Source organism: Panthera onca, chromosome A3 (genome assembly GCF_046562875.1).
Source record: "Panthera onca isolate mPanOnc1 chromosome A3, mPanOnc1 haplotype 2, whole genome shotgun sequence".
Classification (NCBI taxonomy): Eukaryota; Metazoa; Chordata; class Mammalia; order Carnivora; family Felidae; genus Panthera; species Panthera onca.
The window spans coordinates 123783592-123809601 of NC_138341.1; the positions used below are offsets into that span (position 1 = coordinate 123783592).

General features: G+C 51.1%; 1 protein-coding gene across 1 annotated transcript in view; it reads right to left on the minus strand.

The window, feature by feature from the left end:
• Window positions 1-723: 723 nt before the first annotated feature.
• Window positions 724-26010, minus strand: part of JPH2 (junctophilin 2) — a 69248-nt gene continuing 43961 nt past the window's right edge. Inside the window, exons 3-6 of the mRNA XM_060618390.3 lie at window positions 6994-7112; window positions 4485-5164; window positions 3598-3692; window positions 724-2448 (exon numbers count right to left, since the gene is read on the minus strand). Of these exons, the coding sequence (XP_060474373.2) occupies window positions 3612-3692; window positions 4485-5164; window positions 6994-7112 (880 nt within the window). The 3' untranslated portion in view covers window positions 724-2448; window positions 3598-3611. The remainder of the gene's footprint in view (window positions 2449-3597; window positions 3693-4484; window positions 5165-6993; window positions 7113-26010) is intronic.

Genomic DNA, 26010 nt, shown 5'->3' on the forward strand with positions numbered 1-26010 from the left:
CCGACTCTGACCAACCTTCCCTGACTGGGAGACTCCAATGGGGGCTCAGGAAGGAGCCTTCTTTATCTTCTTTTTTTCCCCTTTCCCACCCCCGATGAGCCTTCTTTTCAAACCATCCAAGGCGATTCTAATGCAGTCATCCCTCTGCCCCTACCCCTCGCTCCCACGTCCTACACACACACCCCCCCACACATCCCCACCCCTTTGGGACTCATGGGGTCCTCCATCAAAATGCAAGGGGGCTTTTGAGAGGGCTTGGGCAGTAGTGTGGTGTGCAGCCATGATGACCCATGTCTCCATCTCTCCACTTCTCTCTCGGCTGGGCTTTACTACATAAGCGTCGACATTTTGCGGAATCCTCACTGCAGTTGGACATAGCTATTATTATTTCCCCTGCTTTATAGATGAGGAAACTGCGGGTCACAGAAGACAAGTAAGGGGCTGAGCAGGACTGCAGGCCAGGAAGACCTAACCTCAGAGTTCAGGCTCTTTCTTCTACCATACGCTGCTCAGGGAAGGTTCTGGAAGTCTGCTTTAGAAATTCAGGGTTTGTCCTAGAAGGTCTTTGATCTGCCCCACCAGAACTGAAGCCCTTTGGCTGCCCCTCAAGAGGTTTTAGAGAAACTGTGTGTGTGAGAGAGACAGGACCCCCAGCCTCTCTTGCCCCCCTTGGCCAGTGCCTCAACCAGGGCCCACAAGCAGACACCACAGCCCCACCGCAGCCCACGAGCAGATGCAGGTTTATTATTCCACAGACCACAGCATCCTGAACCGTCACCCCAAACACCAGCTCTAAAAGTAGGCCTGGGAGCTCTGGTGCCTGCAGCTTGCCCCCAGCCCTGGGCCAGACCAAAACCCCGGCCGTGGTCTCAGAGCTGAGGCCCGGGGCCCCCCGGCCCCAGCAGCACCCCCAGCCCAGCCGTCATCTCTTTGGAGTCCAGAAAAGCCCACACACAGATGCAGAGCCTCGGGCCGGCTGAGGACGGGGGAATCTGCGGGCTCCCCTCCAGAGAAATGCAGTCCCAGATTCCAACCACCCCGTGCAACATCAGGAGCCCTCAAAACAGCCAGCGTGGGGCTGGAGGAAGCTTCCCAAGTACTGAGGGGGAGAGGCACAGCCGACCTCTCATCAGAAGCAAACTCGAGGTTCGACCACGGCACCGAAGCCCCAAGTCCACAGACACAAAGGCTGTGGAGCGGCCAAGGCAGTTCTGCTTGGACGCCACTGCCACAATCCTCCCTGGGTTTGGAGGGGCCTAGAAGCCTTTTCCTCTGTCCTCCCAGGTGCAGGGGCCCCGCGAGCCCTCGGCTTGCACCCGGCCCCCCAAGCACAAGGGAGCGGAGGCCTGGGGTGGCTCAGAACATCTGTAATGAGCTACATGCAAATACCGTCTTCTGCCAAGCAAGCCAAGGGGCTTAGTATCGAACAGACCGCACCCACCGGGGCCCCCAGACTTGCTCTCCTCTCCCCGGGAAAGCCTGTCTCCGGCACCTGCCCCAGAGTCCGCCCCGGGAAATCTGCCTGGGCTTCCAAGGGCTTCCATGCCCACTCTCCCCTGAGCTGGCGATGGGCCCTGGTGAAGGAAGCGGCACACCAATTCACAGGTGCCCCGCTAGCTTTATCGTGGCAGCCCCGGGGCTCCTGGAGGGTGAGCCTAAGCACTCTGAGCACACTGGAAGCCTGAACACAATGCCAGCCTCAGGCTCAGGCACGCCAGAGAACAGGGGCCATCCTAACTGCCCCTATGCCTGCTTCCCACCCCCACCCCGGGGCCACCTGGTCAGCGGCCTCCCGGCTAAAGGCTCCAGTGCCTTGCGTCTCCCCATCCTCTATGGGTCCAGCAGGGAAGCTAGCTGGACCGGTGGGAGGAGACAGGAGCACCGTATCCCGGGGTTCTCAAACCAAGCGTGTCTGTTTCCTCTGTTGTCATCCAGAACATCTGTAAGCAAGGGACGGAGTGGATGCTGCGTGGAGACCACGGAAGGCAGGGCCTCTGCTCTGTGGGCAGCTCTCTGGCTCGCCCACCACAGGGATCTGCTGCAAGTTAAAACAAAGCAGGGGAGGGGTGGAAGGAGAGGGGCTGGGAGTTATATTACTGTCCTGGTTCAGTGATTTCTCCCGAAACACACGAAAGCTCAGGGAAGGGGGACCCCGGCAGCAAGGCGAGGGAATGGATGAGGACGAGGGACAGGAGCGCTCAAGAGACCGGGGCTCCTCCTTCGAGGCCTCCCCTGCCACAGGCACGGAGCTCCTGGAGGATCCCCAGCACATTCTGTTCCTCTGGGCACCACTGGCACCCAGCATAGGCGCCACGGGAGGCCTCCAAAATGAACGTGGTGTGCACGTGAGCTGGATCCCGGGGCTCCAGGTCCAGAGTCCAGTCCTCCTTGGCCACCCTGCCTGGCAGCGCAGAAAGACGGGTCCTCACATCCTCAGCAGGAACTCCTCTGCAGAGAGACAGCAAGAGGGTCAGGCGAGAGAGGGAGGGAGGGAGGAAGTGCTAACTTGTCCGGTACGCTCTTCCCTGCCCTCCTCCTCCTCACTGCCTTCCACCCTTCAGGTCACAAGCTGTCAGTCCCTGCAGCCATCATTCCCAGATCCCCTGTAAAATGAGGCCCCTGCAGAGCTCAGCACTCACCCCCCAGGGCAGCACCTACCAGGCTAATGTCGTCACCGGCTATTTGCAGGGTGACTGGACAGGGATTTTCTTCTCCTCCTCTCCTGGGACGGAGTAGGAACCTCCAGCCCACACTAAGCTAGGATCAAGGGAGGGGGTCTTTGGTTGGGAGCAGGGCAAGAGGCAGAAACTGTTAGCATCACCAAGCACAGGCTTTATGGTGTAAAGGCTGGTCCCAGCAGGCAAAGATTTTATTTGTGGTGTGAGTACTTCACCCTGAGACTCATGAGGGCCACTTTCCCTCAGGCCAGCCCAGCCAACCTCCTTTTCCCAGGACCTTACCAAGCCCTCCCAGCTCCATCGTGGGGAAACAACTGACAGCAGTTGGGGGGAGGGGGGGAGTGTTTCTAGAAAGGAGGACTGGGGGATGGGGAGGCTGGGGGTGGAGGGATTACAGACTGAAGCGGGCAAGAGAGAAAGGGAGGGCAGAGAGAAGGGGGCCTGCCCATGCCAGGCAAGCTCCGTGAGACTGTGAGAGTCTGGGGAGAGAGTCAAGAACTGTTTTGCCTGACATCCGCATGTCTGACTTCTGCCTGTAAGTTAAGGGTTTACTTTCATCTTCACCCTGTTCCTTAGGGCAGGAGTGTGTCCCTCCTGGATCTCTAAATCCCAGCAGAGAAGTGGCCCAGTAAATGGTGATACATTAATGAACAAGTGAGTGAGTGAAACCCCCAGTGCTCACCTGACAGGGAGCAGGTGCTCTGCACGTGTTGAGATAACGAGGTGTGTGTGTGTGTGTGTGTGTGTGTGTGTTGTATTGGGGAAGGCACCATCTATCAAATCCACACTCTAGGTCCCTGCCTCTGTTGGGGGATGGGCCTCAATGAGCTGCAGGACAGATGCCCAGTAGGCACCTTCCCTCCTCCATCACCCTGGTGCCGAGAGCTCTCCACAGGCTCCCACCCCCTGGTAGACCCACCTGTTAGACCAGGGTCAGGTCAGGAGGTGAACGAAGAGGATGGCCAGGCCGATGTTAAGCAGGATCACCATGCAGATGAGGACAGTGTTGGGGACCTGGGAGCAGTGGAGAGAAGCTGCCTGAGTTCCCATGGCCTCTGAAATACCCCCTGCCCAAGTCCCTACAAAGCTGGACAGAGGAACAGGAACTTCCGGAAGAACCCTCCTCTGAGCACCCCGCATTTTGCTCACTGCTGTGTCGGGCAACTGGACAGCAGACCATCAGGGCTGGAAGGATTCTGGGAAATGATTAACCAAACCATTTAGGGTCCAGGTCGCAAAGCACAACAGTGGGCAGCACTGGAACTGGAAGCCAGGAACACGCCTTCCTTTCTGCGAATCCCCGCTGGGCCGCATCCATGGGTCCCACAGACCTAGCTTCATTCTGGTCCCTGAGTTTGCAGCTCCCAGCCCCTTCTAATAAGCCCTACTGGGCCCTTCCTCCACTGCCAGGAAGCCCTCCCTGCTACACTCTGTAGCAGATGCTGCTGGTGCTCAGCTCAGATAGCCCTGGTCCCGCAGATGCACTCACTCCCTGCCCATCCCCAGCTGCCTAGGGCTCCCAGCACCCCCTTCCCCAGAGCACTGCCTCTGACCAGAGGGACCAGAGGGAGAGGCCTGTCCCCTGCCCCAAGGTGCGGGCCTCTGCAGTGAAAGTTACCTTCCCCATGCCTCCAGGGATCAGGCTACACTTGACTAAGCCCACATCCCTGCTGGGGATTTCCCTGCCCTATTCTGTGCGCTCGCCCTTCCCACCCCCAAATCATCCTCACTGGAATCCCTCCTGAAGCCCAGCCACCCTGGGGGACCCGACGTGGGACACCTCCTTCTGCCACAAGCTTCACTCACCTCCTCCACCTCCACCTCGGCCTCCGCTGCCTGCGTCGCCTCCTTCCGAGCCTTCTTCTTGGCCCCCGCCTTGGTCAGCCCTCGGGCCTCGGTCTTGCGGGCCTTGGCCTTGGGCTCGGCTTTGGGGACGATGGGCTTGGGCTCCAGCTTGGCGGGGGAGTTGGGCGCGGGCTGGGGGGCCCGCACTGGGGCGGCGGCCGGCGACGGCGGCGCGGAGTCGGGCCCGGAGGCCTCGGGCTCGGGCTCGTCCTCGAAGGGCGGCGGCGCGGGCGGCGCGGTGCGCACCGCGTAGCTGTGGTAGCCCCGGTACAGCGCCACCTCGGGCTCGCGCGACGGCGCAGGCGGCGGCTGCAGCGCCTCGATGGCCATGTGATCGGTGGCCGGCCGCGCGGGGCTGCGGCGGCCCGCGCCCTCGGCACCCGGCTCCCCGTTCCAGGCGCCCGGGCTCGCCGGGCGGTCCTTGGTGGCCCCCGGGCGGGGCCGCTTGGGCTGCGGGGGCGTCCCGGCCGGCGACGGGGGGCCGCCTTCAGGCCCGGGGGGCTCGTGCTCGTGCAGCTGCGGGCTCTCGCGGGTCCGCTGCTGGGGGCCCGCGGCCCCTGGGCCCCGCTCCGGGGGCTCGAGCAGGCTCTCCGAGTTCTCCAGGATCTCCTGCAGCAGCCGACGCTTCTGATACTCCGGACCTGCCGGGAACAACCGGCGAGGCTGGCCTCGAACCCCGGTCCCAATAATGATGACCCTGGGCAAGCCATTTAACCCCAACCTCCTTTATTTACTCAGCCAGCAGCTTCCTACCACCTGGCCTGTGCCCAGCACTGTGCCAAGCAATTTCCAAACAGTAGCTTGTTGAGGTGTTTTAACAACGCTATGAGCTCCGTGCTATTAGCCTCATTTTTACAGATGAAAGAAAGGGAGGCTCGGAGAGGTGGCATCGCTTGCCCCAAGTCACCAGTCTGACAAAGGGCAGAGGCAGGCCCAGATCCAGTCCGAATGGCTCCAGAGTTTATGTTCTTAACTGTGGCACTGGTTTCTTTCCACTCCCTTATCTGAAAAGTGGCCTAATCATACCTACTTCACAAATACTAATGCAAGGTTTAATTGAAAAATGCATGTAAAATGCAAAGCTCAGGACCTGGCACAGGTGAAATTGGGGCTGGGAGGTGTCGTTCTTCCTGGGACCAGCAGGGGGAGCGCTGTGACGGGAGGCAACTTACAAGTCTGCGCTCCAAGGTCCCCCAGCCAGTCCCCAGTGGTCTCCTTGCTACAGCCAGAATAACATTCAGAAAATACAAGTTTAATCGTGCCACTTGCCATAAAGCCCTTCAATGCGGAGAACGGTCGCCCACCTCCTGGGCTCCCACTGCTCTACCCAGGCGCCAAGTCTGTATCTGAGTCAGGGGCTGCAGAATCCTTACTCCGCAGCCGCATTTCCCACCACCTCCGCTGCTTGTTTTACCATCTAGCTGGCGAGGAAGCCTGCCACTCCTTTCCGTTTCTGTGCCTTTGCACCCACAGTCCCTTCCTCTTGATGTGCCGGTCCCACATAGCACTACATGGTGCAGTGATTCTCAACGAGTGGCCCCAAACCAGCAGCACTGGCACTTCCCAATCCTTGTTAGAAAATCACACTCATGGGCTCTATTCCAGACCTACCGAATCAAAACCTCGGGGTGGGCCTGGTGTTCTGTGACACGTTTGAGACCCACTGATCCGAGGGCAGCCTTCTCTAACACCGCCCCGCCTGGAGATGTAACTCCCTGGGTTATGTGCTCCCTATGAGCGCCCAGAGCCCCCGTTCCAACCACACAGAACGTACGCTGTGTGGAATTTAATCGTGAAAGGGAGACGACAGCCAACACCAACAGTTATTGAGAGCCTGCCATGGACTAGGCCGTGTGCTCTTCACCTGACGTGCATCTAATCTGCTGCCCAAAAAGTATTATTCTTACTCCCATTTTACAGATCAGAAAACAGGTTTACAGAGGTGAAGGAATTGAACAAGGTCTCTGAGCTGGTTAGCAGTGGAGTCAGGACGTGAATACATGCCTCACGCCCTGATATGCTGTCTTCAGGATTCAATGCTCCTCTAGATTCTGGATCCCGGCTTTGTACCCCAGAACCCAGCACAGTGCCTGACACACAGGCAGCACTCGATTAAACTGAAAGTGACGCGCAAGACTGGGAGGGCTTAACGCCTCCTCCTCCACAGAGACCTCTCCCTTCACCACGCTTCATCAGCTCAACTGCCCTGCCTGCAGCAGAGAGAGGAGGCAGCCAGGAGTGGGGCCAATGTGCAGCTGGGAGCCTCTGATTCCCCACCACGACCTCAGCATGGGTCCCCTGGTGTCACTCTATCCCATGCTGTCACAATCCCCCGTTCTTGGACTCACAGACATTTGTGAACCCACCTGGGTATCTCAGCTTTCCAGCAAACAAACGAAAAGAAAAATGGTCCAACCCTGGGGGCCTCCCCTCACCCTGTCCTGCCCGTCCCCTCCCTGGGTGGCCCTACCTGGCTGGTAGAAGTCTGGAGCCAGCTCCCTGGCCAAAGTGCGGGCAATGCTGGACTCCTGGTTGGCAGCCACGGCGGCCTGTTCCGCTGCCTCAGCTTTGGCCTTGGCGTGGCTTGTCCTACGGAGAGAACATGGTAGAGACTCAGAACCCTCCAGAAAACCAGGCCTCTGCCCACAAAAGACAGGCTGGCCAGAGCATTCGTTAACTTGGGCTGTCGAGGAATATGTATTGAACCCTGTGGCCCAGACTGCTGTGCACTCCCTAGACCATTCCCTCTTCTTTCTGAGCACACAGGCCACATGTCTCTTGCAATCAGTGTGGTCAGGCAACTGAGTTCTGGCCAACGCACTGTGGGAAGACATGACATATGCTGTTACCAGGCTGGGCCCATGAAAACTTCTTCTGCAATCTACATCCTCTCCTTTTGCCCTGGTGCTGGTTGGATGGAGGAAAAGCCAACACTCCAGAACAGGAAACTTAACTTCTTTTGGGTCCCAGACCCCTTTGGCATCTGGTGATACTTATGGACTCCTCCTCAGAATAATGTTTTAAAATGCATAAAATACACAGGATTACGGGGCGCCTGGGTGGCTCAGTCGGTTAAGCGTCCGACTTCAGCTCAGGTCACGATCTCGCGGTCCGTGAGTTCAAGCCTCGCGTCAGGCTCTGGGCTGACAGCTCAGAGCCTGAAGCCTGTTTCCACTTCTGTGTCTCCCTCTCTCTGACCCTCCCCCGTTCATGCTCTGTCTCTCTCCGCCTCAAAAATAAATAAACGTTAAAAAATTTAAAAAAAAAAATACACAGGATTACAAAGGGACGCAATTATACTGACACACTGTTACCGAAATACTTAAAGCAACAAATTTGTAATATAATGTCTGGGTCCTTCCTCATTAACACATTGAACAAAATATCTAGCAAGCGTATCAACTACACTCATTTTAAAGTATAGATTAGCATAAAGGGTATTTCAAAGATATCTGCAGTAGGGGCACTGGCTCAGTCAGTGGAGCGTGTGACTCTTGATCTCTGGGTTGTGAGTTCAAGCCCCACACTGGGAGCAGAAATTACTTAAAAAAAATAAAATCCCTTTTTAAAAGAAGATATCTGCAACAATAATAATGTAATGTGAAAGTGTATGTGATTTATACCAGTGACAAAGTCACATATATTTCTTCATTTTTTATTTTTATTTTTGAGTCAGAGAGAGTGCAAGAGGAGGAGGGGCAGAGAGAGCTGGAGACACAGAATCTGAAGCAGGCTCCAGGCTCTGAGCTGTCAGCACAGAGCCCAACATGGGACTCACACTCATGGACCATGAGATCATGACCTAAGCCAAAGTTGGATGCTTAACTGACTAAGCCACCCAGGTGCCCCAAGTCACAGATATTTCTAGTACTATGGTTTTTTGCCTACCTCCATAATTTGAAGCAAATGCTAAATTTCAGTTAGAAGTTAGTACAAATAAGATAATTTCCCCCTCTGTTGTAGAAACTTTTGGTGCTCTGCCCAGATCCCTTCGCTGGGCAAAGGCACCACCCCTAGCTCCTGTATAGGCTGCTAATGGCTCATTACTGTCCTAGAAAATTGCACCCAACAGAAGCCACATTGCTCCAGAGGTCAAATCGCCACCCACTCCAATCAAGCAGCTCACAACTAATGACTGATGACACCCCCCAGGCCCCTCTTGACCCAGGAGGAACCAACTCTGTGGTAGCCACAGAACACTCCCCCACCCCCTGCCGTGGGGTCAGGCTGAGGCGGGACTGCAGGTAAGATTACATCCTTGTTGGGTTCCCTACCCTACTCTGTTTCTGTCACCCTCCCCTCTCCTGAAAACATCCCCTCAAAAAATCATCTGCTCATGGGGCACCTGGGTGACTCAGTTGGTTAAGCATCCAACTCTTGATCTCGGTTCAGATCGTATCTCACAGTTCTTGAGATGGAGCCCCATGTCGGGCTCGGTGCTGACAGCACAGAGCGTGCTTGGCGTTCTCTTTTTCCCTCTCCCTGTGCCCCTCCCCGGCTTGCGTGTGCACACACGCTCTCTCTCTCAAAATAAATAAACACTTAAAAAAAATAATCTGCTCAAGAATCCCCACCTCAGATTCTGCTTCTAGGGAATCTCACCTAAGACAGCATCCAGGTTCACAGACTCCCTGAATTCCATCCACAGAACCCGCTGTGAACCCCATGTTAAGAGACACAGTGGAAGGAACCGAGGTCCAGAGATGATTATAGATAATGCGAAGTTCCCTTCCCATAGTCCCACACTGGAATGTGGAACATTTAGCCATTACATTTAAACATTCAGTGTGGAACATTTAAAGAAGCCTTAAATGTTTATTGTGTTAACACCTGAGATCTGGGAGATGTTCCTTTCAGCTGTTAGTCTAGCCAGAAGCACCTACTAAAATAACAACTCCATTGTGGGCCAGACACAGTTCTGAAGGAATTATCAAGATTATCTTATGTAATCATCATGATGCCTTAGGGAGCTGGTGCTGTTATTATTTTCCCTATTTTACAGAAAAGAAAACTGAGGCACAGACAGGTTAAATAATTTGCCCTGGGTCTCAGGGTCATTAAGTGCAGGAGCTAGGAATTTGAACCCAGGCAATAAGGCCCAGGGCTCGTGCTCGAGCACTACTCTGGAACACGTGCCACCCCGGGGCACTGAGGACAGAGACCTGAGGATAAGACCAGCCCTGTCCCTGCCCTCACTGCCAAGTGAGGCAGGAAGGAGGTAAACAAAACAACAAAATGTATTAATACAATGCAGTTAAATAAAAATAACTTAACTGCTGTTGTGAGAAGTGCCATGAAGGAAGTGCCATGAAAATATAGAAAAGGTACAGCACATATACTTAAAAAAAAAAAAAAAAATTCTAGAGCAGGAAGACAAATAGATCAGTGACAGATGTGGGACCAGGGAAGGTTTCTTTGAGAATGTGACATTCACTGAGATGAAGAAAAACATAAATTAGACCCATAACAGGAGAGGTGGGCACAACAAGGCAGAAAGAAGAAAGAGCATGTGCAAAGGCCCTGAGAAAGAGGAAGAGCTCAGTGCTTTGGAGAACTAAACAAATGAGTGTCCACATCTGCTGATGAGACACACCTCAGGGAGCTGACGTGTGTCTTTGCATCTCAATCTCCAGTATATCGAATTGGGCCTGGAATAAGGGAGGACAGGCCCTTTACCTACGTTACCCCTTCAATCCTCAAAATGTCTGGGAGGTAGTTTTTACTGTTTGCACTTTACACATGGGGAAACTGAGGCTCAGAGAGGTATCTTCTCAAGGATGCAAAATAATAGTTAATACTTACAAAGCATTTACCACATGCCACGGGCTTTATAGAAACCAACTCATTTGAACCCCCAATAACACTGGGTAGCAGATATTAATACCACCACCCCTCTTTACTGAGGAGAAATCCAGGGCACAAGGCTTTAAGGAACTAAGGCAAACTTATACAGCCAGGAAGTGACAGAGCAAGATTTCGAACGGAGACATTCTGGGATCCAGGGTCTGTACCTTTAACTGCAGGCTGTCCGCTCACCCAGTAGGGAACAGTGGAGTTCAAACCCAGAACCCTGTGATTTCCAAGCCCTGCCCTTGCCACCTTGCCACAATAGTGTTTATACTGACAGGGGCGCCTGGGTGGCTCTGTCGGTTAAGCGTCCGACTTTGGCTCAGGTCATGATCTCGCAGTTTGTGAGCTCAAGCCCCTCATCGGGCTCTGTGCTGACAGCTCAGAGCCTGGAACCTGCTTCAGATTCTGTGTCTCCCTTTCTCTCTGCCCCTCCCCTGCTCACGCTCTGTCTCTGTCTCACAATAATAAATAAGCATTTTTTAAAAATTAAAAAAAAAATTCTTTACTGACAGAAGAATACCTAAATATGGGATGTCTGTCTGACTTGGTCAGTAGAGCCTATGACCCTTGATGGGGTTGTGAGTTCGAGCCTCACATTGGGCATAGAGTTTACTTTAAAGAAAATGAACACTTAAATGAACTCACGCATGTGCACAGGTATGCGTGGAGGGGCAGCACAGGGAACGGTCAAGAGCACAGCTTTAGATTCCAGTTCGGATGCTGCCAAGGCTGGGGCTGAAACTTAGGAGGATGCCAAAAACTCAGCAAGCAAGAGAAAACAATGTTTTAAAGCAATATTTTAAAAGTCAAGAATAATGCCAAAAAATCCTTGATGAACAAGTTGTGAACAAAATTTAAAGACTGGATCAGACCCTGCACTTTGCACGACCTTGATCACTTCACCCTAGTCCTGATCCCACCGTGACTCTAGGACCTTGGGTGAGTTGCTCTGCCTCTCTGTGCCTCAGTTTCTTCATTTGTACAATGGAAATAATAATTTCCCCCTCTTGGAGTTGCTGTGAAAGCTCATGATTTAAGAGGCAACATATGAAAGCGTTTAGGCCACGATGTGACTGAGTGGAGGTGCCAGTAATGGTGGTGATGGTGGTGGTGAAGGTGATGGTGGAGGAGGAGGTGATGAAGGAGAAGAAGGAGGGAGATGAGGTTTATGACATCAAACCTGAGTGTGGTACATGCATATCCCAGGTTCATATTTGCCTGCGCACGAATGCATGTGACTCAAACTCCTAAACTTTCCAGAAACACTTCCCTGGCAACCTGAAACCCCAGGTCGGGGGAGGAGGGAAAGTGCTGGGCAAACCTTCAAACAGAGAAAATGTCCTTTTTTGGTAACGCAAGCTGGATGGTGCTTGCTTATTTCCTTGGTGCCCTGGGAAGCTGTGCTGCAGGACTCCTCCTAAGGCCAGACAGGCAGCCTGCACATAGAGCCCCAGAAGATCTGGGGAGATCAACCGTGGACACCCCCCAGAGCAGCCAGACAGGGGTTGAGAAAGGGGCGGCCACACGGCCCAAGGCAGTGAGAGCTGCTGTGTTCACAGGAAGCTCGCTGCTCTTTCCCATGTCCATCAGTCTGGCCGGCTGACCCCCTTGGTCTCTGGTCTCAGGAATGGCTGCCACCCTTCCAGCCAGACACTCCCGTGTTCTCCCACGCCCTCCTCCTCGGCTCCTTGCGGCAGCCACGGCCATCACTCACCAAGTCCCCTCTCCTAGTCCTGCGAAAGCTCCAGCATCCACAGCCTCTCCCTCCTTGTGTCACTGCTCCTCAAAGCCCCCGTGTGCTCCCTACAACTGATCACAGTGGCATCGTGGGCTGGCTTAATCCAGACGTCCAGAGGCCTCAACTCTTGCTTAAAATCTTTGCAAGGCTTCCTACCACGCTCAAAATAAAGCCCAAGGCACTTAGCGCAGCCTTCCAGCTTCTCCAGATCCTCCGCTGAGGCCGTCCTGATGAGCGTATCACCAGCTGCCGTCTCAGCGCAGCCCTGGCAGCTCACAGGGTGAGGGCGGGGAGCCTGCTGTTGCCCAGAGGCTCTTGTAGGTCAGGGCCACTCACAGTGTGGCCCATCACCCTCCTGGCCCCTCATCACCTGGGAGCTCATCAGAAATGCAGGTTCGCGGGCTCCATCCCAGACCTACTGAGTCAGAACTTCAGGGTGAGGAGCCCAGGAACCTGTGTTTTAGAAGTGCTCCAGAGGCTTCCACTTCTCACTGAAGTCTAAGAAGCATGTGCTGGTAGACGGAGAAACCAGCTCTAGGCTGGGCAGCTCCCAGCCTGCTCAACTCTCCGGGAGCCTTGCTTGAGTGCTTCTCCTTAAGCACCAGGATCCCTTCTCTGGGTTCAGGTCCTGCTAAGGAAATGCTGGACCTGTTTCTTCTCCTGTGACCACTCACTGTGTCTGGGCTGAGACCGCTAGGGGAGGGTCTCCAAGGATGGCTCTGACCTACGGGAAAGGGAACCAGCAGAAACTGGGGCAGGGGGAGGGGCAGGGATCAGTCACTCTTCTTGATTTCATTGGGATTATCTTTCGTCAGCGGGGTTAAAAATAAGGCTGGTGGTTCTGGGACAGGGGCAGGGCGATAACCCAACAGAAGTGCTTCTGAGAGCATCCCCCGCACCCCAGCTCCTTCTCCTCACTCCTAGCTCCCTAACTGCTGGCTACAAGTCGTCTCCACCAGGTGTCGATGGCTTCATGGACCAAGGGAGATACCTGCTGGAATCATCCCCAACTCCGTGCCTTTGTTCAGGCTGTTCCCCCACCTGGATGGAAGGCTCCTTCCCCTCTGTCCACCCTCCCAGTCTTAAAGGGCCAGCTCAAAACCCACTTCTATATATTGATTCATTCACTTAATATAACTTTCTGGAGTGCCTACTGAGTGCTAGGAGCCATTCTGGGTACTGTGGATCTAAGAGCAAACCAAGCATCTAAAAACCCCTTGCAGAGCTCACGTTCTAGTGCAGGGGGGTCGGCAAACTGCAGCAGCGGGCCAGCCAGTGCTGTCCGTGAACAGAGACTGGTTTGTATATTTTTGAATGGTTGAAAAAACAAAACAAGAGTGATATTTTCTGACACATGAAAATTACATGAAATTCAGAGTTCAGTGTCCATATAATGTTTTTTGGAACCCAGCCACACCCATGTGTTGACACATTGTCTAGAGTTAAGCAGTTGCCACAGAGACCGTGTGACCTGCAAGGCCAAAAATATTTACCACCTGCTCTTTGACAGAAAAGGTTTACTGACCCCTGTTTTAATGCATTCACTCAACAACTGTCTCTTCTACGACTACTTTCAACACTATTAACATCTGTTATTTGTTGACTACCTTGTGCCCAGCTCTGTGCTATGGCTGCTTTACACAAATGACCTCAGAGAGGTGGAGTCACTTTCTCAAGGTCACACAGCTAGAAAGGCAATCAGCCCGAGCTCTTACCCATTACACCAAGCTTCCCCCCCCACCCCCCCGCCACTTGCCAGTAACTCTGGGCCAGGTGCTGGGCCCAGAGATGGGGATCAATAGGACCCAGCAGCCACCTGAGCCTAACGCAGCCATGCCAAGCCAACCACACAACAGCCCTGCAAACCAATGGATGAAGAGAGATGCAGAACAAAGCCTCTAAACTGCTGGGGAGAGCCGCTAAGAAGAGAGAAACTCCAGCTAGGTAGCTTGGGTGAGGGGTCCTAGCACTGCCCCCTTGCAACCAATCTTTGGCAAGTCTGAGCTCCCTGAACCCCGGTCTCCTCATCTGTAAAATGGGGATAATAACAGCAACTGCCAGGCAGAAATGATGTAAGAAGTAAATGAACGGACAGTCATCTGGCCCTTAGAGCAGTGACCCGGATGCAGGAAGACCATACAGTGCTTGTTAATAAAATAAATAAGCATACTTTTTTGGAGAAGCCTAAAAATCCTGGACCACGTGCCGCTGAGTTGTTTAAAAAAAAAAAATTAAAACTTTTTTCGTTTTTAAAATGAAAAAAAAAATCTTCAGAACACAAAACCTCTGGTATGCCTGCAGGACAGAGGCAGATAATGAGTCTCCAGCTCAAACCTCTGCCAGCCTCTCTGGAGGCCGCAGAGGTGGCCGGCAGGGACAATGCTGCCAAGTGTCTTCCTGTGGCGGGGGATGCTTCAGATGCCACTGCCCTGCCCTCTCCCAAAATAGCCCCTCGCCCACAGCTCTGGCTGGCCGTGGCCACTTCCTCCAGAACAATCATGGTCAGAGTAATCACAGAGAGGAACCACAGCTGGGGTGAAGAAAGCCCCCAAGGATGTAGGCAGGGGCACGGTCAGCGAGTCTTGACAGAGGAGGGAACTTCCTCCCCTCTCCACCCCAGCCCCAGGGCTTCATTTGGCAAATGGGGCGAAGTCCCTCCAGGAAGCCCCCCTCACCAGAGGGGTTAAGGGCAGAAGCTCCAGTCTAAATAATAGCACCATCACACTAGAGGTATCTGACCTTTGCTCACCGGTCTCAGTTTCCTCAACTGTGAAATGGGGATAATAATACTTCACAAAATTACTGAGAGTCTGAAATGAGCATAGACGGAGCATTTAACAAACACTAGCTTTCATTATCATGGTTTTTGTAACTATTATAACAATGCTTCCCAGCATTTCTCTTCCAGAATTCTATGGACTGCCAATAAATTGGGATGTAAATATGCATTCTTGTGGAAGGATATGTCCTCTGAACGCTGTTCCAAGATTCACCCATTCTGTACCTGTGTCCATACTTTAATCCTTTCTTCTTTTTAATTTATTTTTATTTTGAGAGAGAGAGAGCATATGTGAGTGGGGCAGGGACACACACACACACACACACACACACACACACAGAGAAAGAGAGAGAGAGAGAGAGAGAGAGAGAGAATCCCAAGCAGGCTCCACACTTAGCACAGAGCCCAACACAGGGCTTGAGCCCACAACCCTGGAATCATGACTTGAGCCGAAATCAAGAGTTGGACGCTCAACTGACTGAGCCACCCAGGCGCCCCCATACTTCAATCCTTTCTACCAACAAATGTTATTTTACCGTGTGCAACAACTGTATTGAGTTTACCTGTTCTTTAGCTGATGGACATTCGGGTTGTTTCCGCTTCTGCCTGCTGTGAATAATGCCGGTATGGACACTGGTGTACCAGTTTTTGTGTGTCTGTATGTCTTCACGTGTCATGGGTGCCCACCGAGGAGCAGAATTTCTGGGTCATGTGTTAAGTCCATGTTCCGGCTGAGGAACCGTCAGGCTGGTTCCACAGTGGCTGCACCATTGTACATCCTCCCCGGAACATAGGAGGGCTCCCATTTCTCCACATCTTCGCTAACACTTGTTATTATACCCATCTTTTAAATTTTATTCATACTAGTGGTTTGTGAGGTGGTGGTGACAGTGATGATGGTGGTGGAGGCATCATTAGCCATTGGGGAAATGTCCACCTGCATTTTCCTGATGGCTAATGACGTTGAGCATCTACTCACGGGCTTCGCGGCCATTTGTGGATCTCAGGAGAAACGTCTCTTCGGATCCTTTGTCTTTTTTAAATTGGGTTTTGGTATATTTTATTATTGAGTAGTTAAAGTTCCTTATATAGTCTAGATATAGTCCCTTATCAGATATGGTGCCAGTCATGTATTGCAAATATTTTTCCGTCCTGCGGCTCGTCTTTCCACTTTCTTGATATCATCCTCTGCAGCATAAAGGTCTTTAAGTTCAATGCAGTCCAGTGTATCTGTTTTGTTTTTGTTTTTTCTTTTGTTGCGTGTGCTTTTGGTGTCAGATCCAAGAAGGCTTTGTGTAACCTATGGTCACCAAGGCTTACTCCCGTATTTTCTTCTGAGAGTTTCCCAGTTTTCGTGCTGATGTATAGATCTATACATATGCATTGCTTCTAATAAGAAAAATGGGAAATAACCTAAGGGTTCATGCCGCCCTGTTGAGTTAGGTACTACCACCATTGTACAAATGAGAAAACGGAGTCACAGAGAGCCTAACTCACTTGCTCATTGCTATTAAAATGAGTGTTGAGCCAGAAGGAAAGGAAATCGAGTCTGGTAGGAGACAGACAAGACTGAAAAGTCCTGTAGCAAAGCAAACAGAAGTCAACAGAGTAGGAGAAAGCCCATCCACCGTGTTACGTGTTCATAATTTGTCTTTTGTTACTTTCATATTATATAAAAAAGATAAAAGGTACAGGGGTGCCTGGGTGGCTCAGGCGGTTAAGCCTCCGACTTCGGCTCAGGTCATGATCTCATGGTTCGTGAGTTTGAGCCTCGTGTTGGACTCTGTGCTGACATCTCAGAACCTGGAGCCTGTTTCAGATTCTGTGTCTCCCTCTCTCTCTCTGCCCCTCCCTTGCTCTCTCTCTCTCTCTCTTTCTCAAATAAAGATTTAAAAAAATTTTTAAAGGGTATAAAACGACATGACTTCATTGTAGAAAAGTTCTGAAAATCAGCAGGTTTTCTTTTTTAAAAGAAAAAAATGCCATCAATGTTTTGGTATTTTGAGGTGGGTAGGAGCACAGTTGTAGGACTGTGGATGACTTACTAAATTTTCTGTGCTTTGATTTTTCCATCCGTAAAATGGGGCCATGAATAGCCCTCACTTCATTGGGTTGTTGGGATTATAGAGTGAATTAATGTAACAAAGCATTTTGAAGCGTAGGCTCTATGCAAGAGTTTGAAACTTTTCCATAAAGTGATTTTGTTCCAGGTGAAGTGGGCAGCTACACCTGCCACCTCCTCAGGGCCCCAGAGAATACCCCTGCCTTGGAAACCCAGCCTGGAATTCCCAGGCCGTGGACATGAGGTCTTCCAGATCACGTTATGTTTTGTTTTTTTTTTTTTAATTTATTTATTTTGTGAGACAGAAAGATAGCACAAGCTGGGGAGGGTCAGAGTGAGAGAGAATCCCAACCAGGTTCCTCCACACATCAGGGCGGAGCCCGATGGAGGCTCGAACCCACGAGCTGTGACATCATGACCTGAGCAGAAACCAAGAGATGCTCGACCCACGGAGCCACCCAGGGCCCCCCAGATCATGTTTTATAGCGACCCTTCTCCCCTGCCGAAAGAAGGCCTCCTCCGTCCGCATGCCAGCAGGTGTGTGTGACCCCCGCCCCCAGCCTAGAAGGCAGAGGCAAAGTAGTAAGAGTTGCTGTTTACTGAGTGCTATGTGCCAGACATTTGACCTATGTGGTCAGCTGAATAATGGCCCAAGGATATCCCCATCCTAATCCCTGGAACCTGTGAATGTGACCTTATATGGCAAAAGGAGCTTTGCAGATGTGATTAAGGATCTTGAGATGTGGGGATAATCCTGGATTATCCAGGGAGGCCCTAAAGGTGATCACGAGTGTCCTTATAAGAGGAGGCAGAGGGAGGTGGGATGGCAGGAGAGAAGGCGAGGTGATGACAGCAGCAGAGACTGGACATGAAAAAAAAAAAGAGGGAGGTGCCTGGGTGGCTCAGCCAGTTAAGCGTCTGAGTCTTGATTTCGGCTCAGGTCACGATCTCCCGGTTCACGGGTTCGAGCCCCGTGTAGTGCAGAGCCTGCTTGGGATTCCTTCTCTCCCTCTCTCTGCCCCTTCTGCTCTCTCTCTCTCTCTCTCTCGAAATAAATAAATAACCTTAAAAAAAAAAAAAAAGCAGAGACTGGAGCGGTGTGATGTGAAAATGGAGGGGCCATGAGGTGAGGAATGGGGCAGCCACTGGAAGCTGAAAAGCCAAGGAATTGGATTCTCCCCTGGAGCCTTGAGAAGGAATTGGCTGTGCTGACCTTGGCTGTAGTGTGGTGAGACGGATTTCAGAATAAATCTGTGTTGTTTTAAGGCCCCACATCTGTGGAAATTTGTTATGGCAGCAACAGGAAACTAAAACAACTTGTGTGATCTCCTGTCATCCTCAAAGACAACTCACTTTGGTGGGGGGGGGGGCAGGCGGGGAAGAAACGCAGGCTCAGGAAGTCATTTGCCTGAGGCTCGTAGCTGGAAGTGCCAGGGCCAGCTGGACCTGCGTCCAGGGCCGTCTGGCACCAGAGCCTTTGCTGGCCCGCGTGTCTGCTGTGCTGCCTCCGTTCAAGCCCACGTTCCAGGAGGGCACAGCGGCCACCACCCAGCCTCTTCCCCAGGGGCAGCGTGAGGCCCTGAGTCCCTGTGCCCCTCCGAGAGGGCCCAGGGCCAGCAGTTACTGGCGGTGAGAACCCTACTTCCCCAGAGAAAGGCTAGTCCATCGGGGCCTGGGGACTGCTGGCTGATTATGTATGGCTGAGGTGTGGCTGCACTTTGGTAACTAGTGAAATGACAGGGAGGGGACCTGGGTCTTGCACCCCTCCCCCAGATAAAACTGGGTCCTGCAGTCCAATCTGGAACCTGGCTGCCGCCAGGGTGGCCTCTTCTGCATGGGCTGGCAGATAGACCTTTGGAGCAGCACAGAGAAACTTCCTTTTTAAAACGTTTATACCAGGTTTGAAAGCCAATTTTGTAAATTATAAAAGCAGTAATATTAAAGCTGCAGCACCTTGAATCCACTGAGCTCCCTATGCACAACCCAGCTTTTAACAGGGCCGTGAACACAGTAATGATTCAGTTTTGGGGCACAGCGCTTGAGAGTGTGGAACCTGCAATCACACTGCCTGGGATCGAACCTGACTCACACACGAGGCTGTGCGGCCTGGAAAAATTGCTTAACTTCTCTGTGCATTCATCTCTTCTTCAGAACAATGAGTGTGGCAGGCAGATTTCTCAGAGGGCCCCTGGCACTCACACCCTTGTCTAATCCCCTCCCCTCGTGCATGGGCTGGACTTAGGCTCCTAAATAAAAAAACTTGGGAAAGGTGATTCGTTTATAGAAGACAGTGACTTCTCTCTTGCTAGCAGCTTCTCTTGCTGGCATTGACGGGGACATCCAGTGGCAAGGAACTGAGGGCGGCCTCTGGCCAACAGAAGTGAGAAACTGAGGCCTTCAGTCCAAAGGCCCACGGGAATATTCAGTTAAGCGTCCAGCTTCGGCTCAGGTCATGATCTCACGGTTCGTGAGTTCGAGCCCTGTGCGGACAGCTTACAGCATGGACCTGCTTTGGATTCTGTGTCTCCCTCTCTCTGCCCCTCTCCCGCTCACACTCTGTCTCTCTCTCTCTCTCTCTCAAAAATGAATAAAAACATTTAAAAAATTAAAAAAAAAAGACTATGTCTCTCGTGATATTGTGATTTATAAGAAATACAGCTGACCCTTGAACAAAGCAGGGGTTAGGTGCATCAACCTCCATACAGTCAAAAATCCAAGTATCACTTCTGACTCCCCAGAAACTCAACTACTAATAGCCTATATTGATCAGAAGCTTTACTGACAATCTAAGCAGTTGATTAGCACATATTTTGTATGTTATTTGTACTGTATACTGTATTCTTTCAATCAACTAAGCTAGAGAAAAGGAAATGTTATTGAAAACCATAAAGAAGAGAAAATACATTCCCACTACTGTACTTTATCTCTTGAAAAAAACCCGTGTATCAGGGGACCCGTGCAGGTCAAACACCTGTTATTTAAGGGTCAACTTGAGGGTCACTCAGATGACCAAAATATATTTCTCATATATATTTGATCTTCATTCATGGTTCCTGTCTCATGGTTTCCAAAACTCTTGGAATTTCCTGAGTGATAAGAGCAATGGGACAACCTTTTGTTACAAGATTCAGTCTCTTGTCTCCAGTTCCTGAAATCACTTCAGAGTCATAAAAACAAAACAGGTGTCTTGATATTCATAACAAGACCCTTCCCACCACACCTGCGTTTATGATAAGGAGGTGACTTTTGGAAAGCACCTAATGATGGAGGCTGGTTACCAGGGGCACCAACCAAGAATGGAGGGTTGGAACTCTCAGTCCCACCCAGTGATTTCAGGGGAAGGAAGAGGGGCTGGAGGTTGAACCAATCACCAATGGCCAATGATTTAATCAATTGTGCCTATGTAATGAAGCCTCCATAGAAACCTAAAAGGATGGTGTTCAGAGAGTTTCTGGGTTGGTGAATATGTGAAGGTACAGGAAGAGTGGCACGCTTAGGGCACAGAAGCCCTGCACAGCTCTTAGAAACTAGTAATCTAGAAATAAATTGTTTCTCTGAGTTCTGCGAGCTGCTCTAGCAAGTTAATTGAACTCAAAGAAGGGGTCATTGGAACCTCCTACCTACAGCTGGTCAGTCAGGAGCCCAGTGACACCCTGGACTTGCAAATGGCATGGGGGGATATGCCATCTCGTAGGACTGAACCCCTGACTTGTAGGCTCTGATGCTTTCTCCTGGTAGATAATGTCAGAATTGAGCTGAATTCCCAGAGCCCCAGCTAGTGTCGGTGAACTGCTTGGTGCCGTGGGGGGGAACCACGCCCCCCACCACCACATGTTGAAACTGGGTGCTAAGACCCCTTACTACCTCCTAGGGTTGCTACGAAAATTAGAATATACACAGCAGTGGCTCGCACAGAGGGTGCACTAAAGGAGTGCACTACTACAGATTTTACACTTAAATAATTTTCTGTGTTTCTGTATATTCGTATTTAGCTTTCAAACTGCTCAGCTTTTTCCTTTAGAAATTTGGCATCTACCTCTTTTCAGTGCCAGTGATTCCTCTTCTGGGAATCTGGCCAACAGATACGCTGGAAATGACATATTGCAAAGGCATTTATGGCAACATGGTTTGTAACAGCAAAGGACTGGAAACAAACCCAAAGCTAGCAGTAGGGACCTGGTTAACTACGCTCTGGTACGGCCACTTGAAGGACTTTACGCAGCCAGTACTAAGAATGAGATAGATCTTTAAAACAGAGTGAATCCTGATAGGTCAAGTTATGGAGCAAGGTGTAAATTAACATATATTGTATGCAACGCTTGTGTAAACAAACAAGTGAGTTTGCTCTTCTATATGTGGAATATTTCTGGAAGGATAGATAAGAAATTGGTCATAAAGGCTGCTTACTGGGATGGGAACTAGATGGCTGGGGGTGGGGGGAGGTGGAAGGGAGGAAGATACACATGCGTGAGCACACACACACACTCTCATTTGAGCTGGGGACTTTCCTTTTGCCTCATCTCCTCCCCCCTCAGCTCACACATCATTCTCCACCCTGCTCTGCACCCTGGGTGACCCTCCTCCACGGTCTGCATTCACAGCGCCCTTGCTCTCTGGCTTCCAGCTGGGTTTAGCTGATGGGGGCACCAGCCGAGGGCTGGAGGAGGGAGAGGGAGCGGCTCCCTGTTCCTCTTCAGGGGGGTTCTCTCCTCCACAGCTTGCACCCATCGGCTCTAATGTAACACCATTTCCTCCCCTGGCTCTGTCAGACCCAGGGAACTAATGGCTTCCCATCATTGCTGGTCCTGGGTACCTCAATATCCTGGTTAATTTCCTGCCTACCTGGTATAAACATCCAGTTATAAGATGAATAAGTTCTGGGGACCCGATATAGAGCATGGTGATTATAGTTAGCAGTAGCGTATTATATGCTTGAGAGTTGCTAAGGGAGTAGGTTTTAAATATTATGTGACACAATGGAGGTGTTAGCTAATGCTAGGGTGGTAATCATTTTGCAATATATAAGTGAGGCAAATCAACACCTTGTATACAGTGTTATATGTCAATTATAGCTCAATAAAGGTGGGGGGAAATCCAGTAGCTTCATGAAACTGTCTGCAGCTGAACTCTTTGCAAATATCCCTTCCTGCCAGGACTCTGACTGATACAGCCCTTTTAGATCTTTTGAATGTGCATATAGTATTCCTATTGCAAGATAGATAGATAAATAAATAAAATTTAAAAAACCTAACATCTATGACTGCTAGGATTTTTAAATGATCTAATTTATTCCTGAAAACAACCCTAAAGGATAGTATTATTATGTCCACTAAATAGACAGGGAGAGCCACATAGCCAGGAAGCGCTCTAGACCCCAGGTTGGCCTGATTCCCAAGCCTGTGTCAGCCAGTGTAGGATGGCCCCGTCTCACCTGCTTACCCAGCAGGAAGAGGACAAGGACTGGGCTAAGATCCAAGTTTCCCGATCTGGTCCTGCTCTATCCGATGTTCTACAATGTTTTCTTAGAACCGGAACTTGACTAAGATGTATACAGCAGAGGGATATTAAAAATATTGAGCAAGTGCTATGGGGGGTGGGCACCAACCAATGAGAGTAGTGTGCCAGGTGGTTAACCACTTAGTTGCTGGGTCTGGGGAAGTCAATATCCTGGGCAAGAGGCCAGGTGTACAGGACGGTAATGGGAGGTGGAGAGCACTTAGGGGGCTCAGGGGAGCTGATGGCTGCAAATTGACACAAATCAGACTATTACAAAATGTTAACAATTGGTATGATGCTACAGGAGTGTTCAGCTGGATGCTAACCTTGGATGTAAGTTTTCCTTCTTATGCCCCATCTGGTTCAGGAAGCACTCCCCAGAGTCTACCCCCAGTAAACATGATCTTGACCCTCTGCCGAAGCCCCCTCAGTGCCTTTCCCAGAGCCTGGAGGATGATGTAGAAATGCATTATTATGCTATGCATATGATTTCATGACCTAGCCCCTGCCAACCTCTCTGGCCTTCATTTAAACCAGCCCTCCAGACAGCCAGAAATTTCCAGGTCCCCACATGTGCTCTACTATTTTCACTTCTGGGGATTTTACACAGGCTGCTCCCATTCCTGGGAACACCTGTTCCCTCCTTCATCTTGTCATCTGGCAAACTCCTATTCATCCTTCGGAACGCTCTCTCAGGAAAGCTTACTCTGACTGCCAGCTCTCTGTTCTTGCAGTCCCCTGCACTTAGCTGCAAGGTCACTTTCTCTTCCTCCACTTGGTCTGTGAGCCCCCAAAAGGGGCAGGAGCCTCACTGCTGTGTTTCTACCAAAGCAGTAGCAGGTACGTAACAGGTGCTCAGTAAATATTTGTTAGGTAAATGTGTTATATGCATTACATATTGGACTGTGAGACTCACACATCTCTTCTCATTTAATAACACAGTTATAAGATGGAGTAACGGAGACCCAGAGAGACCTGTGTGATCATTATTTTTTAAATGTTTATTTATTTTGAGAGAGAGAAAGAAAGTGCACCTGTAGGGGAGGGGCAGAGAGAGGGAGAGAGAAAAATCCCAAGCAGGCTCCATTGTCAGCACAGAGTCTGCCACGGGGCTCAAACCCACAAACCGCAAGACCATGACCTGAGCCAAAATCAAGGACACTTAGCTGACTGAGCCACCCAGGTGCCCCTGATCATTTTCAATATTTGAAAATTAATCATGCTGATGGTTAGCTCTGTTACAGACATGTTAGAAGGGTCACTTACTATGTGACAGGCTCCAGTCTAGGTGCTTAGACACATTACATCACTAAACACAAACAACTGGATGGGAAATACGATTATCACCCTCGGTGTGCAGATGAGAAAGCAGGACTCTGGGCAATTTCAGTAACTGGCTCGGGGGCACACGGCCAGCCAGGGATGGGCATCCTGATAGTCTGGCTCCAGAACCTGTGTTTCTCTGACACCCCACTCTGCTGCTGTTCCACAGTGTGGCCACAGGCTCCTTGAGGGACGGCAGCAGGCCCTGCTTCTGGGCACCAGCCCAGACCTGGGTACACAGTAGGTGCTCATGGAAACTTCGGTCAATCGAGCTGACATAAGAGCATGATTGCACACCAGATATTAACACAGGGTAAAACCCACACCCCTTCCAGTCTCTTGCTCTGGGAATCTGAAAGGCTTCAGACAGGCTAGGAATGGCTCTCTCTACAGGGCCATGATTGTCACTGTGCTCCAGGAGGGGACAGAGCCCGCCGGGAGATGGCCCCATCTTTTGTCCACTCTGCTGCCTGGGTCGCATCCAGTGAGAAGGATGCTGAATCCTGAGAGCCATCACCACATTACTAACAGACAACACATGTTAAGCCCCTACTGTGTGCTGAGCACGATGCTAAATGCGTTACTCCACTGAAGCCTCACGATATTCTCCAAGGTAGATATCACTATCGATTCCCATTTCACTGGTGAGAAAACTCAGGGTGACGAGGTTATGTAATGGATCCAACCCCCACAGCCAATAAAGGGGGAAAGCCAGGAATTCCAGTGTGGCTACCGCCAATATAAGAAGGTGGGAACATTAGTTAGTTAGTGTTGGGATCAGAGACCTTGGCTTCAAACCCCAGCACCCTCTGTTCCAAGTTTCATGACCTTTGCCAAATCACAAAACCTCTGTAAATCTCAGCCTTACCACCTGTAAAACGGGTTGATAATTAGCCACCACTAGAATTACTGTGAGGATCAAGTGAACTGTGGAATGTGAAGTGTATATTCACTCCATCGTGACAAGTATTTACTAAGCCCCAACTGTGTGCCAGGTCCTGGGGTAGATCTGGGAGTATAGCCATGAGTAGGAGACATTTACCCCCTGGAGGTTACAGACTGGCTTCACTCAGTGCTCTGTGTACCATAGGTACCCTGAATGGTAGCTACTATTTTTGTAATTATTACTTAGAGAGTGATTTTTCTCCCCAAGGGTTGAACTTTCCATTGGGATTGCTGGTCCAAGAGCCCACTGATCTGGTTCCAGGAGTGCTCTGCACGCCCCACGCCCCCACCCCCGCTGCCCCCCAACCTGCCTGGTGAGCCAGCCAGTCATGGCATCCCACAGGCCAGAGTCAGCAGACATCTCCTGCCCAAATAAGGACAAGGCGCCCAGGAGAGCTTTCTGTGAGCCTGAGGAATGTGACAGCTGAGGCCTCCCTGCCCAGCACCCTCCCCCACCTCCGGCCCCTCCCCAGGTGGGGCTTGGGCTCTGGCATTCCAGCTTTTTCCAGAGCAGTCCTGAATATCCCCAACACCCCCCTCATCCTACTCCAGGCTGCTGTGAAAACTGATAAGGAGCCTTGGGAAGGAATTCCAGGCAGCGACAACTGTTCCTGGGGGCTGGCATCTCTGTCACCACAAGGATGGGGAGGAAAAAACCACAGAGAGGGGCCAAACCCAGCCCCCATCCTACAGAATCGCATCCCTTGGTTCAAAAAGCATTTCCAGAGATTTTATTTGGCTCAGGCACTGTGCCAGACTCCAGAGGAGAATCTGGCTCCATTGCTGTCCTCCTGTCACAAAACTGTGTCACAGCAGAGTCCTGACTAGGATAAGTGTGTGGGGTGGAGGAGGGGGAACACATCTGGGCTTGAGCACAGGATCAACAAAAACCTCTTAGAAAATCTGAGCTCACAAGCCACACTTTGGGTGAGCATGAGCCCCACCTCTCTCTCTCTCTCTGCCCTCGAGGGATTCTCTCTCTCTCTCTCTCCCCCCCCTCTCTGCTCCTTGATCACTTGCATCCTCTCTCTCTCTCTCAAAAAAGAAAAGAAAAGAAAAAAGAGAAAAGGAAAGGAAAGGAAAGTTAAAGGAAAGGAAAGGAAAAAAGAAAAGAAAGGAAAAGAAAAGAGAAGAAAAAAGAAAAGTTCATGCTCAGATAGTGGTTGAGCGAGAACACTCTGGCCCCAGATGATCTGGGTTCAAAACCTAGCTCTGCTTCTTCCAAGCTGTGTGACCTGAGCAAGTTACTTTTATCACTCTGTCCCTCGGTTTCCCCTTCTTTGAAAGGGGTGAA